At 42.7% G+C, this 24,840-nt stretch overlaps 1 protein-coding gene across 3 annotated transcripts in view; it reads left to right on the plus strand.

Annotated features, from left to right (window-relative positions):
* OLFM3 (olfactomedin 3) overlaps positions 1-24,840 on the plus strand; it is a 250,479-nt gene that overhangs the window by 198,403 nt on the left and 27,236 nt on the right. For all 3 annotated transcript variants that reach the window (XM_070746448.1, XM_070746449.1, XM_070746447.1), the window contains one exon: positions 9,382-9,537. In XM_070746448.1, the coding sequence (XP_070602549.1) occupies positions 9,382-9,537 (156 nt within the window). The remainder of the gene's footprint in view (positions 1-9,381; positions 9,538-24,840) is intronic.

The following is a 24,840-nucleotide window of genomic DNA, read 5'->3' on the forward strand; positions in this document are numbered from 1 at the left end:
CTCTAAATTCTCCCATCGCATTACTTTAACATCCTATTAATATCCTCTTATTAAGTCTCTTATTAATCTTCAAAGGCACTATCTCTTCTGTGAAAAAAAATACAGTACAGTACTCTAAAAATGTAAACGGATGAAATAATAATAATAATAATTATTATTATTATTAATAATAATAATAATAATAATAATAATCAGATTTCTATTCTGCCTTTTTCCTGGGACTAAGGGTGACTCAAAATAAATACTAACATTAAGAAATCTAATATTAAAATATACTAAAATTCACTACTAAAAACATACAAAAGTCTAGCTTAAATAAAATTCTAAAACCCCCTATATATTTAAAAACAAACATCCACATTCATTCTAATATTCTTCACTCGTAGGCCAGGGTAGGTGTTTAATAATTCTCAGCAACCCCAGGCCTGTCGACAAAAATGCGTTTTCAAGGCCATGTGAAAGACTGAGAGGGTGGGGGCAGTATGAATCTCTGGAGGAGTTGATTCCAGAGGGTCGGGGCCATCACAGAAGAGGCTTTTCCCCTAGGCCCCACCAGGCAGCACTGCCTAGGTGACAGGACCTGGAGAAGGCCAACTCTGTGGGACCTGACCGGCTGCTGGGATACATAAGGCAGAAGATGTTCCCGTAGGTAATCTGGTCCCATGCCATGCCATTAACAATTTGTTCAATATACATCTGTGGCTAAAAGAATTGGTACCCCTCCACTTTTATCCCAAAGAATCCCCATTAGCCTTGAAATAAGTTGTAACTGACCTAAATAAATGGTAACCCGCATTCTTTAGTCAGTAGAGCATAAATCTGACATCTGGGTGAGATCATCCAAGGGCATGGGGTGAGGTATCATCAATATGCCGATGATACCCAGCTATACATCTCCACCCCATGTCCAGTCAATGAAGCGGTGGAAGTGATGTGCCAGTGCCTGGAGGCTGTTGGGGCCTGGATGGGTGTCAACAAACTCAAACTCAACCCAGACAAGACGGAGTGGCTGTGGGTCTTGCCTCCCAAGGACAATTCCATCTGTCCGTCCATTACCCTGGGGGGGGACGATTGACCCCCTCAGAGAGGGTCCGCAACTTGTGCATCCTCCTCGATCCACAGCTGACATTGGAACATCATCTTTCGGCTGTGGCGAGGGGGGCGTTTGCCCAGGTTCGCCTGGTGCACAAGTTGCGGCCCTATTTGGACAGGGAGTCACTGCTCACAGTCACTCATGCCCTCATCACCTCAAAGTTCAACTACTGCAACACTCTCTATATGGGGCTACCTTTGAAAAGTGTTCAGAAACTTCAGATTGTGCAGAATGCGGCCGCGAGAGCCATCGTGGGGCTTCCTAGATTCGCCCATGTTTCTGCAACTCCGCGGCCTGCACTGGCTGCCGATCGGTTTCCGGTCACAATTCAAAGTGTTGGAAATGACCTTTAAAGCCCTACATAGCATTGGGCCAGAATACATCTGGAACCGCCTTCTACCGCACAAATCCCAGTGGCCGATAAGGTCCCACAGAGTAGGCCTTCTCCGGATCCTGTTGACCAAACAATGTCGTTTGGCGGGCCCCAGGGGAAGAGCCTTCTCTGTGGCGGCCCCGGCCCTTTGGAACCAACTCCCCCCAGAGATTAGAACGGCCCCCACCCTCCTTGTCTTTTGCAAATTACTGAAGACCCACTTTTGTCGCCAGGCATGGGGGAGTTAAGTTATCCTTTCCCCCTAGGCTATTACAAGTTATGCATGGTATGTTTGTGTGTATGTTTGGTTTTTTATAATAAGGGTTTTTTAGTTGTTTTTATTAATTGGATTGTTCATGTTGTTTTACCACTGTTGTTAGCCGCCCCGAGTCTGCGGAGAGGGGCGGCATACAAATCCAATAAATAAATAAAATAAAATAAATCTTGCTTTTGATGCAACCCTCAGTCTGTGAAACAGCATCAGGCCACGGCATGCCAGAAACCAGGCCACAGAAACAAGCAAAGCCCCATTCGCAGGATTCAGGCAGTGCAAAGAAACCACACACCCTCCAAGCCATGGAATGACCTCTTGCCACGGAACTGGTCCTTGGTGCCCGAAAGATTTGGAGCCGCTGGCTTAACATACAGATAAGCCTCAATTAACAACAGTTTGTTCAGTGACCATTCAAAGTTACAATGGCACTGAAAAAAAGTGACTTAGGATCAGTTTTCGCATGACAGTTGCAGCATCTCCATGGTCATGTGACCAAAATTCAGATGTTTGGCAACTGACTCACATTTATGACGGTTGCAATGTCCCAGGATCACGTGATTCACTTGATTTGTGGGTTATCACGGAGGTTTATGGTTTTAGTTTATAGGTTTTATAATGGAGTTTTTATAGTTTATTATTGATATTTGACTTATTTTTGTTACTGTAATAGATTTGCATTGTTCTAAGCCGCCCTGAGTCCCACGGGACTGGGCGGCATAGGAATAGAATAGAATAATATAGAAATAGAATAGAATAGAATAGAATAAATAATAAATAAAATAAAATAAAATAAAATAAAATAAAATAAAATAAAATAAAATAAAAAATAAAGTTTCCTTTTTGCGACCTTCTGACAAGCAAAGTCAAGCCAGATTCACTTAACTTGACTAATTTGCTTTTGAAATCTCAAAACAATTGAGAGTGGAGATTTTCTGCAGAAGATTTCATTTTCTTGCAACCTAGATTTTTGGGTGTTTTATTTTCCTTCTGTTACACCATGGCAGGTCACAGGGCAACATGGTATTGTCTTATGTCTGCGATTCTTTTCACTTTTATTTTAACTCCCCAGTCTTATCTACAGCCTGGGGATTTCCCACCCAAGTACTAACCAAATCTGGTCCTGCTTAGCTTTTTCAGCATCAGTTAAAGTCAGCTGGGTTCTGCTGAATATGTAAATCAAAGACTTACGTTTCGATATCTCCACAAGCAAAAGCTCGGAGTGCAGAAACTGAATAAAAGAAAATTGCACTTAATAATATCACTAGACTGGCAAAACAGCCTAAAATTGGCCGAAGAAGGGAGTGATTTTCAGGCAGAGTGATTTTGAAGCCCAGAAGCTATTTTGTCTTTTTGGACTAACTTTCTTTGCAGTGGTTTTATAGTCATGGAGTTGTTGATGTTGGCAGAAACGCCTGAAGTCAATTATGGCAAAAAAACAAAATATTTCAGAACTGTGCCATCAAAGAGATGGTGCACCTCTGAGAAGCTACATTCACTCATACATGAAACATCGCCGAGAATTGCCTATTGTCTGAATAACAGCAAGATTTTTTCTTTGTCCACTGTTTCAAGTCTTTTGCAAGCAGCAATAAATTCCAGGTCAGCATCCTTGCTTCATTTTCTTCTCTTTCCTATTAAAAATCTCATTTAAAGCAATTCATTAGTGCAGAACTGGAGGATTTTGAGTGGGCAAAAAATAGAAATTAAATTGGGTAATAGTAGATTTTCTTGCACTTGAATACTTGGCATGACCCAATAATGCATTACTATATTTGCTGTTTAAAAATAGCGGCAATCAACTGAGGTTGCCAGTGGAATCCTGCCTTTTTGTCGTTCTTCTGCAAATGAAAACTGAAGCGAGCAAAGGACAGAGCCACACTACAGATTGAAATTGAAATACTTTCCCATTATTAAGGTTGTCCTCGGTGTTCGTTCAGAATACAAGCAATATAATAGGTAGGACTATGCCTCATACACACTGCCTGCATACTGGAGCTCGGGTCTGCAATATAGCAATAGCACTTAAACTTATGTACTGCTTCACAGTGCTTTACAGCCCACTCGAAATGGTTTACAGAGTCAGCATATTGGCTCCAACAATCTGGGTCCTCATTTTGCCGATCTCAGAAGGATGGAAGACTGAGTCAACCTTGAGCCAGTGAGAATCGAACTGCTGGCAGCCGACAGTCAGCAGAAGTAGCCTGCAGTACTGCATTCTAACCACTGAGCCACCATATGTCCACGATATGTGCCCATAAGTCCCATCAGGTATTTCAACACGAAGTTGGCTGTGGGGAGACCTTGCTGCAATCCATTGTTAATGCTTTCCTTAAATGGAGAAGAAAAAGCAAAATAATATGGTTGATTAGGTTTTCCTTCTTTTCTTTGATTCTTGAGAACTCTACGGATTTTTCAAGCAAGGAATCTTCAGCACTGTTGCCAGATTATAATGTTGCCATCAAAGAGCTCCAGTGCTTACCATATTTTTGGAGTATAAGACACACCTTTTTCCCCCTAAAAGAGGGTGGAAATGTTGGTGTGTCTTATACACCAAATACATCCATTTTTGGTCTCCCAAAGCCCAACCCTGTGTCCTATTTTGGCAAAAAAAATGGGCCTGTATTTTTCAAAAATTGGTGCGCAGAGAGTTTGGGAGGCCTGTAGAGTGGCCTGGGAGCTGGGGGAAGGCAAAACCCCCATTTTTGCAGGAAAATGGGGTATTTTTACCTTCCAGACAGCCCTGAGGAGCATTCTGCAGGCCTCTCAAACCTTCTGTGCATCCCATTTTTGCAAAAATGGGTCATTTTTTGCTTTCCCCAGGTCCCAGGAGCACTCTGCAGGCTTCCCAAACACTCTGTGTACCCCTTTTTTGGCAAAAACGGGTGAAAAAAAGGTCAGTTTTTGCCAAAAATTGGATGCACAGAGGGTTTGTGAGGCCTGCAAAGTGCTCTTGGGAGCTTAGGGAAGGCAAAAATGCCCGTTTTGTGAAAAACAGGCTCATTTTTTAAAAAAACAGAGCGCATAAAGGGCTTGGGAGGCCCTGGGGGCCAGGGAAGAGAAATACAGTACATGTTTTTTTCTTACTTACTTCTTTGAATTTTTGGTGCTTCTTATACACTGGGGTGTCTTATAGTCCGAAAAATATGGTAATTTTGTCTTCCCATTCTCATTTTAACTCAAAGGTCTTCCAGGTCTTGTTGGACGATAGCTTCCATCTTCCTTGACTATTGGAGGAGCAAAATTGACATTGCTGGAGCCAAACTCTGGCTGCATTTAGAGGCTTACGTATCCCCACTCCTCTTTAACAATACAGAGAAGAGGGCACATTGAACTTGCGTGCCTCTTATTAAATAGCTCTTAAGGATGTAAGAAGTAAATCCTACCTCCATGCTAATGCAAGCAATGCAACACTTTACAATTTATTAATCAGTTGTTGAAAGCTCTAAATTTGTCCATTGGTATCAAAGCACACCCATTCAAAATCAAAAGTACTAAAATATTCTCCTTTTTTGGCTTCATCTGAGAATCAGTTTTCCATACAAATATATTGGGTTTTTGTTTTGTTCTGTTTTTTTTAATTGATCCCATATCTCGAAGTCTTCAATAATCTTTGCTATTCATTACCTGAGATTTTATGTTGGCAATTCTGTTAGGCAAAGCAATCTTTCTCAAAAAACAAAAAATCTTGTCTAACTTCCATTGGATTTTTTTTTCTGACATTTTGCCAAATCCAATGTCCAGGTTGAGTCCCCATGTGGCCTCAACTTTTGGTTTTACTTGATATTGTAAAATTATTTGTCTTGCTGCTAATGTATCTTTATGTTTTATCAGTGGGAATAAATATCTCAGTTTTCTTCTCCTTTTCTTCTTATTTTTTTTTCTTTTCTCATTGTTACCAATTGAAGAATTGCCTGCTTTTCTTTCCCCCTAGATCTGAATCTGATTTTGGCTGGCTGTCACTTGATATATCGCTCCCTTTCCCACACTCTCTGGGACAGGTTTTCTGCATTTTGTTTTCCCTTGGTCCCTTGTCTTTTCTGCTTTAACAAGAATTACTCAATTTTTTGGAAAAGTCAGGCTTTATTTCAGCTATGCTCTGGACTGTTTGGACTTATATGATATTACCCATGTGGTACTTTTATAATAATAATTTTTCTTAATGGCTTAATGGCTTTTACATTGCTTTTATATTGCTTTTTATATTTTGTACTCTGCCCAGAGTCCAGAAGGTGTTGGGAGGTTTATAAGAATGAATGAATGAATGAATGAATGAATGAATGAATGAATGAATGAATATCCAACATCTTCTTAAAAACTTCCAGTGTTGGAGCATTCACAACTTCTGGAGACAAGCTGTTCCACTGATTAATTGTTCTAATTGTCAGGAAATTAGTTCTTAGTTGCTTCTCTCCTTCATTAGTTTCCACCCATTGCTTCTTGTTCTATCCTCAGGTGCTTTGGAGAATAGCTTCACTCCCTCTTCTTTGTGGCAACCCCTGAGATACTGGAAGACCGCTATCATGTCTCCCCTGGTCCTTCTTTTCATTAAACTAGCCATGTCCAGTTCCTAAAACCGTTGATCATATATTTTAGCCTCCAGTCCCCTAATCATCTTTGTTTCTCCTCTCTGCACTCTCTCTAGAATCTCAACATCCTTTTTACATCGTGACGGCCAAAACTGAATGCAGTATTCTAAGTGTGGCCTTATCAAGGCATTATAAAGTTATATTAACACTTCATTTGATCTTGATTCTATGCCTCTGTTGATGCAGCCAAGAACTGTGTTGGCTTTTTTGGCAGCTGCTGCACACTGCTGGCTCATATTTAAATGGTTGTCCACTAGAACTCCAAGATCCCTGTTTTAGTGAATGTTTTAGTGGAAACATTCCGATTTTGGAGTCATCTAATGGGCAGATAGCAAAAGATTGCCATAGGGGAGAAGACAGTATTGGAGAAGGTGGTAGCTAGGAAAAAATACATTTTTAAAAGATCAAGGGTCAATCTCAGTATGGCTGGGCTCTTCATTATTCTTCCATATTTCTGCTTGTTGATGGACAGTTCAAGTATTATTTAATGTTTTAAATCTGTTTGAAGCTTCAATTGTCAAAATGACCGTAAAAAGAATGGAATTCATAATACAGAATTTGCCATCTGATAAAAAAAAAGTTCAGAGGACTTCTATGATCTGATGAAATGCATTGCCCACTTTCCTTCTGCGACTAAACCATTCTCTTCTCTTCCATTAATCACATTCTATTTTCTGAGAGCCTGAATGCCTTTAAAACCTCACTATTGACCCAAAACATAGCCATCCAAAGTCACCCACCCACCTATTCCGTGAAAGAGTCTGCTTCCCCATCGTTTTCCCACCATGCGGCTTTGATTTTTGATGTTTTGAAGCAAAAATCTTCTACCACAAACATGAAAAAGATTTCAAGGGTAGAAAGATATATGCCGCAGGCAAGCAAGTTAACGGCATTCAGCTTTCTTTTGATATATGGAGTTTGTATTCTAAGTTTGCCTTTAAAGGGTGTGTACAGGGGTGAAATGCTCCCAGTTTGGGGGTGCCTGCCAGGGATCAGAGAGCCGGTAGTGACGGCCATGCGAGGCTTTGCCCACCTGCTCAAGGTCTTTTACCCTCTGCACATGTGCAAAGCATTCTGCGTCTGTGTGTTAAGGAGTGTGCAGAATTATCTCTGAGTGGTCAAAGTTACACGTACACAGAGGAAATGTGGAGGTTTAGCAGATATCCAACTGATAGCCCAGAGATATGAGTAATTATTCAGTAATACATTTTCAAAAGAAATTGGACAATCATTTGTCTGAAATTCTGTAGAGTTTCTTGCTTGAGCGAAGCTTTTTTTCCTCGGGTGTCGAAGCATGTGTGCGTGTGCTATCACACATGCGCAAGTGCCCACACCCATAATTCAATGCCTGGCAGTGGCAAAAGTGGTCTCCCCTGGCCCCTCTGGAGGGCCTCTCTGTGAGCCAAAAATCAGCTGCCTGGCACACACATGCACATTGGAGCTGAGCTAGGGTAACGGCTCACGTGCCAGCAGATATGGTTCCGCGTGCCACCTCTGGCACCCATGGCATAGGTTTGCCATCATTGTTATATGAGAACAAACCAGATTTGCCAGATGTTTCTGGTCACTAGGGCTCACTGATGTATAAAAACACATCTCTGTTGTAATTGTACCTCTCATTTCCTTTTTCAAGTATAACTTGAGGTCCCAAAATGAAGCCTCCTTAAAAACATATTATTGGTGTAGACCAGTGTGCTGCTCTGAATTAACCCTAAAACAAAACAATGAACTGCAGGAGGGTCAATGAACTGCAGGAGGGTCACAGTGGCAGGGGGCGAGAGGGAACGTGAGATTATAAGAGCCATAATGTAATTGGGCAAATGATGAGGATGATGTAAATTGTGTCATTGAAATAATGATTCCATGACAGGTATGACAGCATCATAACCCTTAACAAATGCCTCTGCCCTCTTGATTCAGGCCTGCTGTGAGACTTTACCCTGACAAGGGGAATTGGAAGAGATAAACAAATACACAAGGGGTGTGTGTGCAATGGGGATAGTACGTTTATGCATTATTTATCGAATGCTTAATAATTTTTTTATTTTCCTTCCTTCTCTAGAACCTTAGTATGATCCTTAATTACTTTTAAAATATGAAATAATTAAATAGTATGTTTTTACCCATAAACTTTTTAATCATTTTAATCATTATCTAGAACTGAACTTTTATAGCAATTAAAGAAAATTGAGCTACTTGCCTAATCTGTTATCATACTGAACCTTGTACACACCCTTAAAATGTTACTGTGCTCCTCAACAAATAATGCTGTCTGTCATGTGTTCTTTTTGTGACTATTCAAATAATGTGACTTAATCAACTAAAAAGAGTCCAAGCACCTATTTGAAAATGTATCATGGTCAGTAAGCCACTCCCACCCAGTCACATGAACTTTAAGCCACCCCCTCGGTCACATGATTGTCAAGCCACACCCACCTGGCCACATGACCAGCAAGCCACACCCACACAACAAGCCATGCCCACAGTGTGGCAGTAAAAATTTTGAAAGCCCATCATTGATTCTATTCATACCATTGTTTGAATCCCTGCATCTCTTTCACCCACCAGTTCTATGTCAAGAGTTAGAAGTGCCTCTTTTTGGTTGGAATAGGGAAATTTTCTAAATGTTCCTTGCTTTGGTAATGGCCTCTTCTGATGCCGGTGTGCTTCCTTTGGGCCACATGGGACCGTGTGCTACACCGCTGTAGCATTTGTCTGTGCCTGGGAAGCAATGCATATCTTGTAGCATTCTCCTGATTTTTTAATTTTTTGCATGGTAATGCTTATTAGATAAAGGCATGGATCCAAATTCAGTATTGTCACCATCTCATTAAGAAAAGCTGTATTTGTCCAAGAACAAGAGTGGCATCTAATCTGCAATTCAGACACTGCGCATTGAGGGATGCAGCGCTTTGCTGAGGTCTTTAAAAATGGGTAACAATCCAAGAACCGACATATGCCAAACTATCACTCTGCGTTTGATTTAAGTGCCTTGGAAAAGAAAGATGAGAGCACTTTTAAAAATGAGGTTACGAGCAGTGTTCTTCTTTCACAGGTTCAGAATATGTCTCAGTCCATTGAAGTTTTAAACCTACGGACTCAAAGGGATTTCCAGTATGTTTTGAGAATGGAAACACAGATGAAAGGACTGAAGGCTAAGTTCCGACAAATTGAAGATGACCGGAAGACTTTAATGACCAAACATTTTCAAGTAGGCATCCCCACCTTTTTAATTTTCTGTAACAATTGTTTTGACTGACTAACAGAAGCTTTAAGGCAGTATGAGGTAGGTTAGCTACCCACCTAAAATACTTGTTGGTAAATTTATAAACACTTGTTTTGAAAAAGATTATCCTTGTTCTATGGCAGGGGTGGCAAACCTTTTTTTCCCCTCAGGTGCCAAAAGAGCGTGCATGCGCACTATTGCGTATGCGCAAGTGCCCACACCCATAATTCAATGCCTGGGGATGTTGAAACAGCTTCCCCTATCCTCCGGAGGCCGTCTGGAGGCCAGAAACAGCCTGTTTCCCTACTGATGGACCCAGTAGGCTCGTGCTTCCCCCTCCCTAGTCTCCAAAGGCTTCCCAGAGCCAGGGGAGGGTAAAAAATGCCCACCCTCATCCCCCCCTGTAGGATATCTGGAAGCCAAAAACACCCTCCCAGAGTCTCTGTGTGAGCCAAAAATCAACTGGCCAGCACACACATGCACGTTGGAGCTGAACTAGAGCAATGGATCCTGTGCCAGCAGATATGGCTTCGCGTGCCACCTGTGGCATCCGTGCTATAGGTTCACCATCACTGCTCTATGGTGTAACAAAAATTTGAAGGGATTCTCTGCCACTTCCTTCATGACGGAGTTCCCACCAGGAGAGAAGAGGGAGGGAGGGAGGGAGGGAGGGAGGACATACAGGTATGGCCAGATTCCACTGATGATAACTAAATCATTCAGGAGATTTAATAACAATAATAATTATAATAATTATTATAATTATTATTAATAATAATTTAATAATATGGAATGATATTCATGTAAATTCTAATACATATCCAAGATGGGACTGTTATGTTTCCTGTGTTTTATTAGCCAGATTATTTGACTTAATATTTTTAAATTTGATGTCTAGACTTTGGAGGTAAGTCTGTATTTAATTGAGGAATGAAATCAGAGGCATCCAGATGGGGAACAAAGAAGAGTAGATTGATTGAGTTACATAAGTGCTGATCAATTACAGGAGGAAAGAGGCAACTCTTCAGGGGGATATGCGATATGGGCAAGTCCTTCTGAAATCAAGTTTTAAAATTTTGAAGAGAGGGAAAAATAAACATTTCGGACAATACTAAACAGAAACAGTGTATTCTTTTCCCAGGGATCTGAATGAACCTCATAGCAATTTCTCAGAAAGAAAAGCCTCAGTCTACAGATTCCTCTCAGCAGTTGTTGCCATAAAAGATGAGCAGAGAATGTTGTTGACTATCTGCCACTTTCTGCGTCTTTGACCAAATGCACAGAGCCAGACCTTGCTTTAGGCAAAGGACTGAGGCTGCCCCAGGCACCAAACAAGGGGACGAGCGGGCGGTTGTGTTGGATGACAAGCCTGGCTGGCCAACCAAACAGGTCAGCGCTTGTTCAGTTCTCCTGAAGCCCTCAAGTGTAGAGAAAATGCTCCCCTCTTCGCAGGCTTGAAAGAAGTCTCCAATCACTAGATCTGAGCATAGATATTTCCAAAAAGAAATATCATTGCCCTGGACCTGCCGATCATCTGATTATACCACCTCTTTTCCTCCAGCCATAGCAGGCATTAGTAGAAAGCTTTGAGGTCACAAGCAGGTTAATTCACACAGGAAGGGAAGCTAACTAGAAACTTTTTCCCTTTGAGCTATTCAAGCAAGATTCAAAATGGTGTCAATGCACAATATCTTTGCATAGGTAATAGGGTCACTCCTGGCTCTGTTGTGATTGTTATCATCATTGGTCTTAATAACAAATTTGTCCAGGGTTGCTCACATATTTTCATTGACCGCACATAATGTCAGTAAGCAGCTGCTGGGTCCTCACTGTCTGTCAAGGCAACTGCCTGTTTGAACACAGTAACCTTTTTAGAGACCTGATATTTGGATTGGCCGGGCTAACCGATTTGATATGATACTTCAGCTGGCATTTTGAAAGGGATTTCAAGGCTACTGGGTAATTTAAAAGGTCAGCATAATGGACCATCCGCTTTCTTTCAGAGCAGCAATTTGCAAGAATTCAGGCCATGTATTTCATGCATGGAGACAAAGGAACAGAGAGAAAACAGGCTTTGCATGTCTAAGTGATCCAGTCCGTTCCGTAACAGCTCCATATTTACTGATGCTGTTAAAATGCAGCGAATTTGTTCATTCCTATCAATTTCTCTGGTTCAGCTCTCATTGACCTTTTTAAACAACTGTGGATAAAGCCACCAGTCATAGGACTGGCAATGTGAATATTGCAGAGCAGAGGCATGGTCCAGCAATTGAAGCATGCAGACCGACACGACAACATTTTCAATGAGGGGTGGTATTATTTCTTCAGATTGCGTCAAGTGAAGTAAGGTGTTTTCCTGGGTTTTTCATACCCCTTAATACAGCTTTCCTTTCCTGTGCACATTCTACGATTGCAATAGACCAGGACAATTTGCCTTTTGGATTAAGCATGTATTTTAAGAAACCTGTTTTCAAATTATTCTATCCATTCATTATTCTATTCAAACTATTCATTGTCTTACATATTTGTTCCATTTAAAAAAACAGCTCCATTTTGATGTTGATAGCTCTGTTGCAGAGACAAACCATCCTTTATTCTCCATCCCAGATTATTGTTGTTGTTGTTGTTGTTATTACTATTATTATTATTATTTAATTATTAATTAATTAATTATTATTAATTAATTAATTAATTATTAAGATTTGTATGTCGCCCTTCTTCGAAAACTCAGGTACTTATTTAAGACTCAGATACTTATTTAAGCTATTTCTGTATTCCCTGACATGGAGAAGATTCCCACATGATGTACATAATACAGTAGATACTTTAAATATAGTACAAAGTGCAGGTGCTATTATTTGTTTCTATTTATTAAGTGTGTGCCCTTCTTTTCTTTTAATATATATTTATTAAATTTTCCTCTTTTTTTAAAGTACATAATCATATTTACAGATGAATCTACATCATATATACATTCCTATCGACATTGTCTTCTAATGACTTTTAGATTTCTTGATATTTTATTTCGATGTTTCTTTTGAGTTTCTTTTTTTTTGTCCATTGGTACCATTTTGTCCAGGTTTCATAATAGACCGATTCTTTTCAATTATTAAGTTCCATTGTCAATCTGTCCATCTCTGCACAGTCGTATATTTTCTTGATGATCTCATTGTCTTCGGGTATTTGAGGATTTTTCCAGTTCTGTGCAGATACAATCCTTGTAGCTGTTGTAATATGCAAGCTTAAATATTTTACATTTTTAGAATAGGTACCTCTCATAATACCCAGTAGAAAAAGCTCTGGCGTATATTCTATTTTTGTATTTGTTATTTGACACAACCAATTATTTATTTTTTTCCAAGTGTGCCCTTCTTTTCTGATTGTGTAAGTATGCCATCAATTTGAACAAAGTGCACATTTCATCTTTCTTCTCGGAAAGTTTTCAAACAGTTCCCAAAAAGCTCAGCATTCCTCATGTACCAAAGCTGTATAAAACCAGTGAATATTTTGCTTTTGGGAGTACCACAATAGAAAGTGAGGGATCCTTGGTGCTCTGTGAGATTGGTTGTTTTCTTGCAGGCATTTCATTACACAATGTAGGTAACATAATGAGTGCTGGCACTATGATGCACACTAGCACTGATGATTTATTTATTGATTTATTGATTGATTTGATCTGATCTGATCTGATTTGATTTGATTTGATTTGATTTGTATGCCGCCCCTCTCCGCAGACTCGGGGCGGCTAACAACAGTGACAAAAAACAGCATGTAACAATCCAATACTGATGTTATCTAGTTTGGATAAGGAAACATCTGCCAGAAAACAACCAAGCTCACAGAGCACCAAGAACCCCACATTTCAACCGTAAACTACAAATACGCTCCTTTATTGGTACAATCGAAAGTATTGCCTTCCTGATTGGTTGTAGTAGCCAACTGAAATTAAATAGGAAAAGGATATTCTGGTACCATCTTGTCTAGGAATTCGTAAGTAAGAGCATAAATGTGGTCCTATTGCATTGGATTCCTGGCCAGTATTGGGTAACAGCATGGATGGTCCGGTACGCCGCTCGGTACGATTAATGGAGATGTGCACACTTTTCCATGTCCCCAATGCATGCACGCATGCACAAGATTCTGCTTTTGCACAGGGGCAGGAAGCAAAATCTCACGCGAGGATGCTTGTGCATGTGAGATTTTGCCATTTTTGGTGATTTTTCCTTCCGCGCATGTGCGGAAGCAAAGGTATCGCCGAAAATTGGTGAAATCTCACGCACGAGCATCCTCACATGACATTTCACTTCCTGTGCATGCACAGAAGCTGAATCTCATGCCAACGCATGGGCATGTGCACTCCGAACACATGCACACCCGTGCCGGTAATTGGGAGTGTGCTGGTAGCTATGGGTAGCCCTTCACTGCTCCTGGCCCATCTAATCCAGCAGTCTTTTCTTGCAGTGGTCAACCAGCTGGACAGAGAAGCCAACCAGTCTCTCACCAAATGACCTTCAAGAGGCAGTCATTGATTGATTTGATTTGATTTGATTTGATTTGATTTGAATGCCGCCCCTCTCCGTAGACTCCGTAGTCATGCTGCCATCAAAGCTAACAGCCATTGATCCCCATGACTCCCGCAAGTTGATACGCCTCTTTTTTGAAACCAGCCAAGTTTAGCCAACATCGCATTTCATGATAACAACATTAATGCTTGTTAATAACAAACCCAGTTCAGCAACAAATCAGCAGCCTTTTTTTCAGCAGGTTTAGAAGACTGGAGTACTAAAGTCCCTCTACTGGCATCTGGAGAACAAGAAGGCAAAAATTGCTCAGCGCTATCTGTATCTTGTAAATAAAATCACACTACCAGCCTTATTACTAAATAATACGAAAGCATAAAGCACCCCAGTCCTTCCATGGCTGTTTACTCACTTTAGTACATACCATGTTTCCCCAAAATAGGAGCCATTCTTATTTTCTTTTGGGCCCCAAACTAAGCACTAGGTCTTGTTTTCAGGGAACATCTTACCTTAAGACCACCACATCCAGATCTCCCACGCATTGACATCTGTCATGCCACTATCTGACTTCTGCCACTACTCATAGCAGGATGCTGCATGGCTCGTTGTGCCAGTGCCACTGCTCGCAGCAGCAGATTGTATGATGGGCTATGCTGTTAAACGCATGAGTGGTGGCACCAGCACAATGCCCTATGTGGCATTGGCTGCGAGCAGCCGCAAAAGAAGGCGGGACTGCCTTCTGCCATATGAATCCCAGCATCTGGTTAGGTCCCACAGAATTGGCCTTCTCTATGTCCCGTCAACCAGACAGTGTCACTGGGCAGAGCCGAGGGGAGGAGCCTTCTCTGTGGTGGGCCCGGCCCTCTGGAATCAGCTCCCCCCAGAGATTCGCACTGCCCCCACCCTCTTTATTTTTCACAAGTCTCAAGACTCACTTACTGTATGTCACCAGGCTTGGGGCAATTAGATCTCAGGCCCCCTGGGCGATGAACGTTATGTATGACTGTGATTGAATTTGTTTGATTGATTTTAATATATTGGGGGTTTTAGCTTACGTAGTATTTTTTAATTTAATTAGATTTGTCTCTGTATTCATTGTTTTATATTGTATCTTGTTAGCCCCCCGAGTCTTCGGAGAGGGGTGGCATACAAATCCAATGAATGAATGAATGAATGAATGAATGAATGAATGAATGAATGAATGAATGAATGAATGAATGAATGAATGGGGCTGGTGAGATGTTGGGGCATGGAAGGAAATTTGAAATAGAAATTCTGGTTCCAATTGCCATTGTAATCCAAGGATAATATCTATAAACATAGATCCATATCTTTCATGTTTGGCTTTTTTTTTTAAAAAGATACAAGATAAACACATTACTGTATGGAGATACCCTAACAGAAAGAAGAGTCTGAGAATTAGATAAAAATCTATAAATCTTGCCTTTTATCTGTATAAAATTCCTGAAAGCATATTGAAGCCAACACTGAAAAAAAATTTCATTGACTTATGTGGTACTACATTCATAAATTAAATTCCCTGGAACAGAAAGAGAATTGAGTGTCCATTTGCAAAGGTCTGAGTTTATGATACTCTCTCTAATAAAACTCTCTCCCAATTCGCCTTTTCCAAACCATTCTTGCACAATATTTCTGGGCAGCTAAAGTAAATGGGTTTTTTACCCCTCGTGAGTATAAAATTAGAAGTTGCAAAGGGAACGTTTCCTCCAATGCATTCATTATAATAACATTTCTGCTTGTAATTTAGCACTGCAATTTCAGTCTTTCTAAATTAGGTGTGTGAAATACATCCACTTTACATATGGACTCCCCACTGATTCTAATGTTTCCCAAATGAATTTTGGGAAATAGATTTTATTAAGGTAAAGAGGTAAATACAATTAATTTAAATGTGCTTTTAACGCAGTCACCACAATCAGTGTACAATATGATACAGTGCTAACAACCCTCAGAAGGTAAATCCCTTTAGGGAGTTCTATACCGATTTTACAACATCTGCTTATTTTAAAATTGGGTAAAGGCCATTTAAGTAATTTTGGGGCCTTGGAAAGAGATATATGCAATATGGCCAATTCTGAAATTAATCTGATTTAAATTCCTCCTCAGAATTAGAACACAATTTGGAAAAATGGAACTTATGACCTTGGATGGCATATACATTCTTTAACAAGAGAGAGTGATAAAATTTGCAGTGAAAGAAGCTTCTAGAACTTTCTGGAAAAGGAAGGAAGTTTTGTAAGGAATACTGATGCCTTTTCCCACATCGCTGCAGCTGTTTACTGAATCTGAGTGAAAATGATTGTCTTTTTTTTTTTTCTGTCGGAAAACTTTCTATTATCCTTATTGGACATGATGCCATGAAAATAATGGGGCCTCCAGAGTTTTTGAATTATACTAGCGCCAGTAGGTTGCAGTCTACTTTATGTATGTGCTCACATGACATGTACAGCCAGACTGGAAGAATGAGACTGACCCATATAGAAATAAGAACAAAACAAGAGAACTCACAATTCTCCAACATGTGATATATGATTTGATGACAAAGATGTCTCTGATATGGAAGCAGGAAGTCAAGAGCTGAAAACCTCCGCCCTTCAGTGGTGGGATTCAAAAAATTTTACTACCTGTTCTGTGGGCGTGGCTTGGTGGTCATGTGACTAGATGGCATACAAATCTAATATAATAATAATAATAATAATAATAATAATAATAATAATAATAATAATAATAATAGATGGGCATGGCTGGGTAGTCATGTGTCTCGGTAAACAGGGCCAACTCAACATCACTCATCATGCCTGGCCTTGCCTCCCAGCCTCAACAAGATACAATCTCTATTTATTTCCTACTACTGAACACCACTTAATGGTGGCAAAGAAAATCACAAAATGGAGCAAAACTCAATTAAATCTTGCTTAGCAATGGAAATTTTGGCTCAGCTGTGGCCATAAATCAAGGACTACTCCTAGTGAGAATGTAAGATAAAAAGTCTACTTTCAAGAAACATTTCAAAATGAAAGATTTTGGGCACAGGTGGTGGTGTCACCGAAGCTTGTGTTGCGTAGTGGGGCAGACAACTTCCCCCTGAGATCCCCACCCCACCCTCCTGGCCTTCCAAAAGGCCTTAAAAACATGCCACCAGGCCTGGGGTTGTTGAGCAACAACACACTGCTGACTGAGAGATGAAGTCGAAGGTTTTATATTATGATGTAGGATTTATGATAAATGATCGAGAGGTAAATGTTAATCTATGGGCTTTTATAGATTTTATCTATCTATCTATCTATCTATCTATCTATCTATCTATCTATCTATCTATCTATCTATCTATCTATCTATCTATCTATCTATCTGAAGAGTCCAGAGACAAAGTTTAGGTAAAGACGGTTCCTTTATTCAGCTCTTAGAAGGAAGTGACAATCAGCGGAACACGTCTGCTCTACCTGGAGAGAAACCGCTCTTTTTATACATTTGCGGTTCCCGCCAAACGAGAGCAGCTCGCGTCTGAGCCAATCAGGCGCGACTTCCTGTTTCCAGCTCAGACAGCGTTTCTCATGGAACCAACTATTTACATAGGATACAACACCCCCTCCCTCCTTAGTCAGAATACATCAATCAAGAAAGCCACGTGACGAAATCCTCTAATCTGCTCGGTCTCCGTAGGGCTCGCTCCGACCTGCGCAGTTCATTTGAGTCCTCGCTTCCAACGGTGGAGGTCGGTTCGCCTGTACTTCCCCAGTGCAGCTGGGGCCTAGTTTGGGCTCCGGCCCGCTGAGTCGATTGGGCAGGCACAGCACCGACCTCTGAGGATGAAGATGGCTCGGCGTCGCTGGAGGACCCTTCCTGACTCGATAAGTCCATTTGAATGTCCATTAAGGCGGGTTGCGCGTTACAGTCTATTAGAGTGGGAGAGTCTGTTTTAGCGGTTTGCTCAGGGGAGGTTTCAATGCGCTTTCATACATGGTCAATGTGCCACTTCCACATTCGACCATCATCCAATTTTACAATGTATGTTTTAGGAGCAGTTTTTTGTACAATTATTCCCTTCATCCAATTCAAACCCCCATCAAAATTCTTTGCAAAAACACTTTGACCCAAATACAATTGTCTTTCAGGGTTCACATACATAGGATTTTGAGTACAATACCTTGGGTGTAATCTATCCAGTGGGGACCTAAGTTTCCTTCCCATTAGTATTTCAGCAGGGCTTATGTGTGTGTGGGAATTTGGTGTAATATGTTGTGTTAACAAAAATTGGTCCAGATGCTGTTGTACATCTCCAGGGCCTGACCTGCGCAATGCCTCCTTTGCCACCCGAACGTATCGTTCTGCCAACCCGTTAGCCCAGGGCGAGTAAGGCGAGATGAGGGCATGTCTGACCCCCAAATTATCTAAGAATAATTCAAATTGCCTGGCTGTCAATTGGGGTCCATTGTCTGACACTAAGATGTCAGGACAGCCATGGGTGGCAAACAAATGGCGCAGAACCTTAATTGTGGCACTCGTGGTTATATTATTCATTGCAATGATTTCCACCCATTTGGAAAATGCATCTACCACTATTAAGAAATATTGTGACCCCACTGGCCCTGCAAAATCAATATGGACCCTGGACCAAGGCCCTGCCGGTTGTTCCCACTCTGCTGGAGTTGTTTTGGGGGGGTTAGGCCGAGACTCTTGGCATGGATCACATTTGGCTACCCACTTTTCAATATCTGTATCCAGACCTGGCCACCATAAGTGCCCCCTAGCTAGGCCCTTCATCCTGACAATACCAGGGTGGCCCACATGTAACATTGTGAGTACTTTGGTCTTTAGACTTTCAGGAATGATTACTCTCTCACCCCACAACAGGCAACCTTTAACATATGACAATTCCAATCTTTTGGTTTTAAAATCACTTAAATTATTTTCTACAGGGTCATTTTGCCACCCCTTAAGTACACAGTTTACCACCTTTTTCAAAATTGGGTCTTGCTGTGTGTGCGCAGCCACCTCCATTGCTGTTGTTAGTGGGTTATCTTCAAGCTCTATCATTAAAACATCAGCAGATGGGGCAGGGTCCTCTACTAACTCTGCCATTGGGCACCTACTGAGACCATCTGCGTGGTTGATCGTTTTACCCCCTTTGTGAATGAGCTCGTACTGGTATCCTGAGAGAAACAAAGCCCACCTGATTAATCTTGGAGACATAAATGGGGGAGTTGGTTTGTTGGGGGCTAAGAGGCCTAGTAAAGGCTTGTGGTCAGTAACCAATTCAAAACTCCTGCCAAAGAGATAATTATGAAATTTCTTTACCCCAGCCACTAACGCTAGAGCCTCCTTATCTAGTTGGCTATAATTTCTCTCTGTATTGGTCATTGTCCTTGAAAAGAAGGCAATTGGGGCCTCTGTATTATTTGGCAACACATGTGCCAAGACCCCTCCCACGCCATATGGGGACGCATCGCACGTAAGCCTGACGGGTAGTAAAGTGCTATACTGGACTACTACACTTGCGGAAGTTAACAACTGCTTTATTTGTAAAAAGGCTTCGTGCTCAGTTCTCCCCCATGTCCAAAGGGTTCCTTTCTGAAGTAGCCGGTGTAGAGGCTCTGCTGCTGTTGCCTTCTGTTTTAAAAAGACAGAGTAAAAGTTTAGAAGGCCTAAGAATGCCTGCAATTCTGTTTTATTCTGTGGCTCTGGGGCTTCCCTGATGGCTTTCAATTTTTCAGTAGTGGGGTGGATGCCTTCCCCATCGATTCTATATCCTAAGAATTCTACACTGTTGGTTCCCCACACACATTTGTCAGGTTTGATCCTTAACCCTTTATCTTGTACAGTGGTACCTCGAGATACGAGTTTAATTCGTTCCGGACCTGGGCTCTTAAGTCGAGCAGCTCTTATCTCGAACGACTTTTCCCCATAGGAATTAATGTAAATAATTTTAATTGGTTCCAGCCCTCAAAAAACTCACAAAGTTAGTCTAAATTATGCAGAAAGACATGTTTTTAATGAAGAAATGTACATGTACATATAAATGAATAATGAAGTTTCTTTCACTTAACTTGTAAACTTTCTTAAACTTTTAAATTTACATATGTTCAACTTCTCTGCCACCCAATCCTGTAGGACAGAGGTCCCCAACCCTTTTTGCACCAGGGACCGGCTTTAAGCGATCAAGAGAGGAATGGGTGAATGAATGGACGGAGGGTGGGAAGGAAGGAAAGAGGGAAGGGACAGGAACAGAGGAAGGAAGCAAGGAAACTTATGAAAGGGGAGAGTAAGAGAGGAATGAGTGAAGGGAGGGAGGGAGGGAAGAAGGTGGGAAGGAGAAAGAAAAGAAGAAATAGAGGAAGGGAAGGTAAAAGAGAGAAAGAAAAAGAGCAAGAAAGAAAGAAAGAAAGAAAGGGGGAAGGGACAGGAACAGAGGAAGGAAGCAAGGAAACTTATGAAAGGGGAGAGTAAGAGAGGAATGAGTGAAGGGAGGGAGGGAGGGAAGAAGGTGGGAAGGAGAAAGAAAAGAAGAAATAGAGGAAGGGAAGGTAAAAGAGAGAAAGAAAAAGAGCAAGAAAGAAAGCTGCAAGCACCCCCCCCCCGAGCCCCCCAGGCCGGCTGCAACCTTTTAAAACATGCGCGCCGCTTCGCAGCTGTCTCCTGAAGCCGAACGCGGAAGTTAGCATTTGGCTTCAGGAGACAGCTCCTTGGCGCTTGTATCTCGAATTTGGGCTTGTAAGTAGAACAAAAATATCTCTCCCCTCCCAGCTCTTATCTTGAGTTGCTCTTAAGTAGAGCAGCTCTTATGTCGGGGTTCCACTGTAGTCTATGTAATACCTCTCTTATTCTTTCGTTGAGTTGAGATTGGTTTTCTCCTGAAATTAAAATGTCATCAAAATAGGGAATGGTCCCTTTAATTCCTGACAACAACCGTTCCATTATGCTTTGAAAAATCCCGGAGGCTATGCTTACCCCAAATTGTAATCTGGTACATTTAAATGCATCCCTGTGGGTGACAATTGTCTGTGCGAGTGCTGTCGGTTCATCGACAGGGAGTTGCTGGTAAGCTTGGGCTAAATCGATTTTTGCGAACACTTTCCCTTCCCCCAGGGAGTGAAGGAGCTGTTGTACCACTGGAATGGGGTAAGGGTGATGTTGGAGGGCTTTGTTGAGCGTAGACTTATAGTCAGCGCAAACCCTCAAAGAGCCATCCGGTTTAAGGGGCGTGACTATGGGTGTTTCCCATGGCCCCTGCTCTACAGGAACTAAAATGCCCTGGCTTATGAGCTTATCTAGCTGTAGGTCAAGCTTGGGGAGGAGCGGGAGGGGTACCCTGCGTGGTTTGAGCCGGACAGGAGGGACCTTGGGGTCAATAGAAAAGGAGATAGGGGGCCCTTTATACGATCCCAAGGTGGGGCTAAACACTTCTGGGAATTCCTGTAAGAAGTTAGGCATGCTATCAGAGTTAACAGTACAGATACCAGAAATTTCAATTCCCAATGGTTCCATCCAAGCCAAACCCAGGAGAGAGTGTCTAGCCCCAGCAACAACAATCATAGGAAGGGTACATTTAACAGTCTTAAATATAATAGGTACATTCACTTGGCCTAGAACAGGTATTATTCCCCCTTGAAAATCTCTAATTACCAATGAGGTTTGTAAAAGGTCAGACTTTGAGAGGCTAGGCATGTACATTAAAAGCTTTTCCCACGGCATAATGGTGTATTTAGACCCCGTATCAAGTTCCATAGAGCATGGCTTGTTGTTTAGCAGCAGTGAGATTACAATCTTGCCCCCATTTTTTGTTTCCGTGCTATTCACGGAAAATTGATTGTTACCTCTTGAGTAGTCGTGGTTAGCGGTTGAGTAGTTCTTGCAGCCGGAAAAACGGGGAAACCGGTTTTCGCGTGGTTGAGATGTTTGGGTCTGGAAACGAGGAGGACGAGGAGTGGAGAAAGATTCCTCAGGCAAAGGTGCTCTGCAGGCTTTGGCGATATGGCCGCGTCGGTTGCAGCAGCGGCAAATGGCGTCCCGTTGGGGTCCCGTTGGCGTCCCGTTGGCGCGGATGGTTTCCTCGGCAGCCGGCGCAGGGGGCGACGGGGCGAGGGAATCTGGGTTGTCTCGGCTGGTCCTGTTGCAGCAGGAAACAGCTGTCCTCGTTGAGGGCTGGTGGGCTGAGGTCGTCTGGGGCCTCAGCGCGGGAAAACGTGGAGCCGATCTTGGCGATGACTTCTCGCTTGTCGTGCTCCTTCAGCTCTTTGGCAGCAGCATCGGCGACCTCTTCGGTTTGTGCCAGCTTGATTACTGCCTGGAGAGACGGCTCGTCTTCGGTGAGGAGCTTGTTCCGGACTATGGCATTTCTCATGCCGAAAATTAAGGCATCAGTGAGGCGAGCTTCCGGGCTATCAAACTTGCATTTTGAAAGCACCGTTCGAAGACGCGTAGCGAACTGATTAATGGATTCGGATTCGAGCTGGGCCATTCTTGAAAACTGGTGCTGGAAAACGACGGCTGGTTTCGTAGGCTTGAAATGGCTCGCGAGCTTGGTTTGCAGGACGTCCCAAGCGACGGATTTGGCTGGGAGCGGATCGGTGAGAGTCTGGGCGAGATCGAATATTTCTGGGCCGCAGTAGTTCAGGAAGATTGCCCGCTTTCGTTCAGCGTCGGCATCCCTTATTCCCGCGGCTTCGAGGAAGATCTCGAACTTGGCTATGTAGGTGTCCCAGGAGGATTTCTCCGAATCGAAGAACTCAGGAGCCCGGCCGATTTGAAGGTTGTTCATTTTGCACGCGTGGTTCTTCCATCCGTCGTCGCCAGTGAAGAGTCCAGAGACAAGGTTTAGGTAAAGACGGTTCCTTTATTCAGCTCTTAGAAGGAAGTGACAATCAGCGGAACACGTCTGCTCTACCTGGAGAGAAACCGCTCTTTTTATATATTTGCGGTTCCCGCCAAACGAGAGCAGCTCGCGTCTGAGCCAATCAGGCACGACTTCCTGTTTCCAGCTCAGACAGCGTTTCTCATGGAACCAACTATTTACATAGGATACAACACTATCTATCTATCTATCTATCTATCTATCTATCTATCTATCTATCTATCTTTGTATGCTGCCCTGAATCCACTGGAGAAGGGCAGTTTATAAATCTAATAAATCTAATCTGAAACTAATCTAATCTCTCACTAAATCAGGCCTAGAGCCTGAGGAAAGACAAGAAACGTACTGGTCAGGGTGTGGGGAGGATGCAAAGGCAGCAGAGTGAGGTTCATGAAGTAAACTCAAGTTTCTTAGCTGGGCCAGCAAAAGGCGGTGACAGGGAATACAAAGGCCAACTGGAAAGATGGTGCAGCCCTCAGCCATCCAGGCTTCAAAGAAAAGTTTGCTGCAGGGTAAGAGGTGCAACCTGCTTTCTAAAACAGTAGATCCTGCTAAGTTCCAGATACTACAAAACAAGCCATGGTGGTTCAGTCCAGCTCCAACTTTTCTAAACCTCACACACACACACACACACACGCATTGCTTCCACCACTGGCCCGGCTCGCTTACCTTTCTCCTCTTTCAGAGGCCCCTTACTCACTTTCCTCACTTCTTACCCAACAACTACCTCTTTCTTCATCCAAACATGCACACATCTCAACCATCTCCTCACAGAAGGCCCCAGTACCGTGTGTATGTTGAGGCTGAGAAGGAGGAGTCAACTTGGCTGAACTTTTCTGCCTCCTTTTGCAGCAAAGCTGCTCAGAAGGCAGCTACCAAAGCCTGTCCCTTTAAGGGACTTCAATGCTGCCCACAGGGCTGCCACTGCCAAAGGAAAAGGGCTCGAATTGCCCAGTCCCAGTCATTCCGTACACTGAAGCCAGGTAGTGTCGGGAGGGGGGATCACAAAGAAAATGGCTGTGGTGTCTGCCTTCCGAGTAGTTTTGCTGTGAAGGGAGGCAGAAAAGTTTGGCCAAGTTGTCTCCTCTTTCTCAGCCTTAAACATACACACAGAGCAAACACGCACACATCTCACATTGCTGAAGGGACTCGCCCACATGCTGTCTTCTCGCAGAAAGTCCCAGCACCATGATGTTTGGGTGTGTTTGCTCTGTGTGTACGTTTAAGGCCGAGAAGGAGGATACAGCTTAGCCAAACTTTTCTGCTTCCCTTCAGAAGCAAAGCTACTCGGAAGGCAGACACCTCAGCCTGTCCCTTTAAGCACAGCAAAATTTAGCAGCCATGAGCCCGTTGCTTTCCTCTAAGTCCCATCCAGAAAGTGATGCAGCAGAGAGAAGCAGCCAGGTTGAATGCTGTTTCTCTCTGCCACAGCGCTTTCCGCATGGGACTTACAGGATGCAAAGTGGCAACTCAGTTTGCTAAATTTCGCCGTGTTACACACAATGCTTTCCTAGCAACAGCAGCAGTGAAGAGAAAACAGCTACCAACGCGGTGAACATGTGGAGCAGCTCCATGTGCTCTCTGGGTCAGCGGCTGCTTCTCTCCGCCGTTGCTCTTGCTGGGAGAGCATCTTTCGCAGCACAACAAGTCTTGGGTGCTCAGGGAGATGCTCCACATGTTCTCCTGAGACAATGACTTGACCCAGCTGCTTCTCTCCACTGCAGTGCTTTACGGGCAGTAAGGTAAGAACCTTACCAAAACTGCTTGCACCAGTGCCACCATCTCCCCTGCACTCCCACTCCCCCTCACACCCGACGCTGTCACCCCACAGTCCTTTGGCCAAGTGAAGCAGGCCACAGCGCAGGTAAATTGCTTTGGCCCAGGGGGGAAGGTTTA

This window comes from Erythrolamprus reginae, chromosome 3 (assembly GCF_031021105.1).
Source record: "Erythrolamprus reginae isolate rEryReg1 chromosome 3, rEryReg1.hap1, whole genome shotgun sequence".
Taxonomy (NCBI): Eukaryota; Metazoa; Chordata; class Lepidosauria; order Squamata; family Dipsadidae; genus Erythrolamprus; species Erythrolamprus reginae.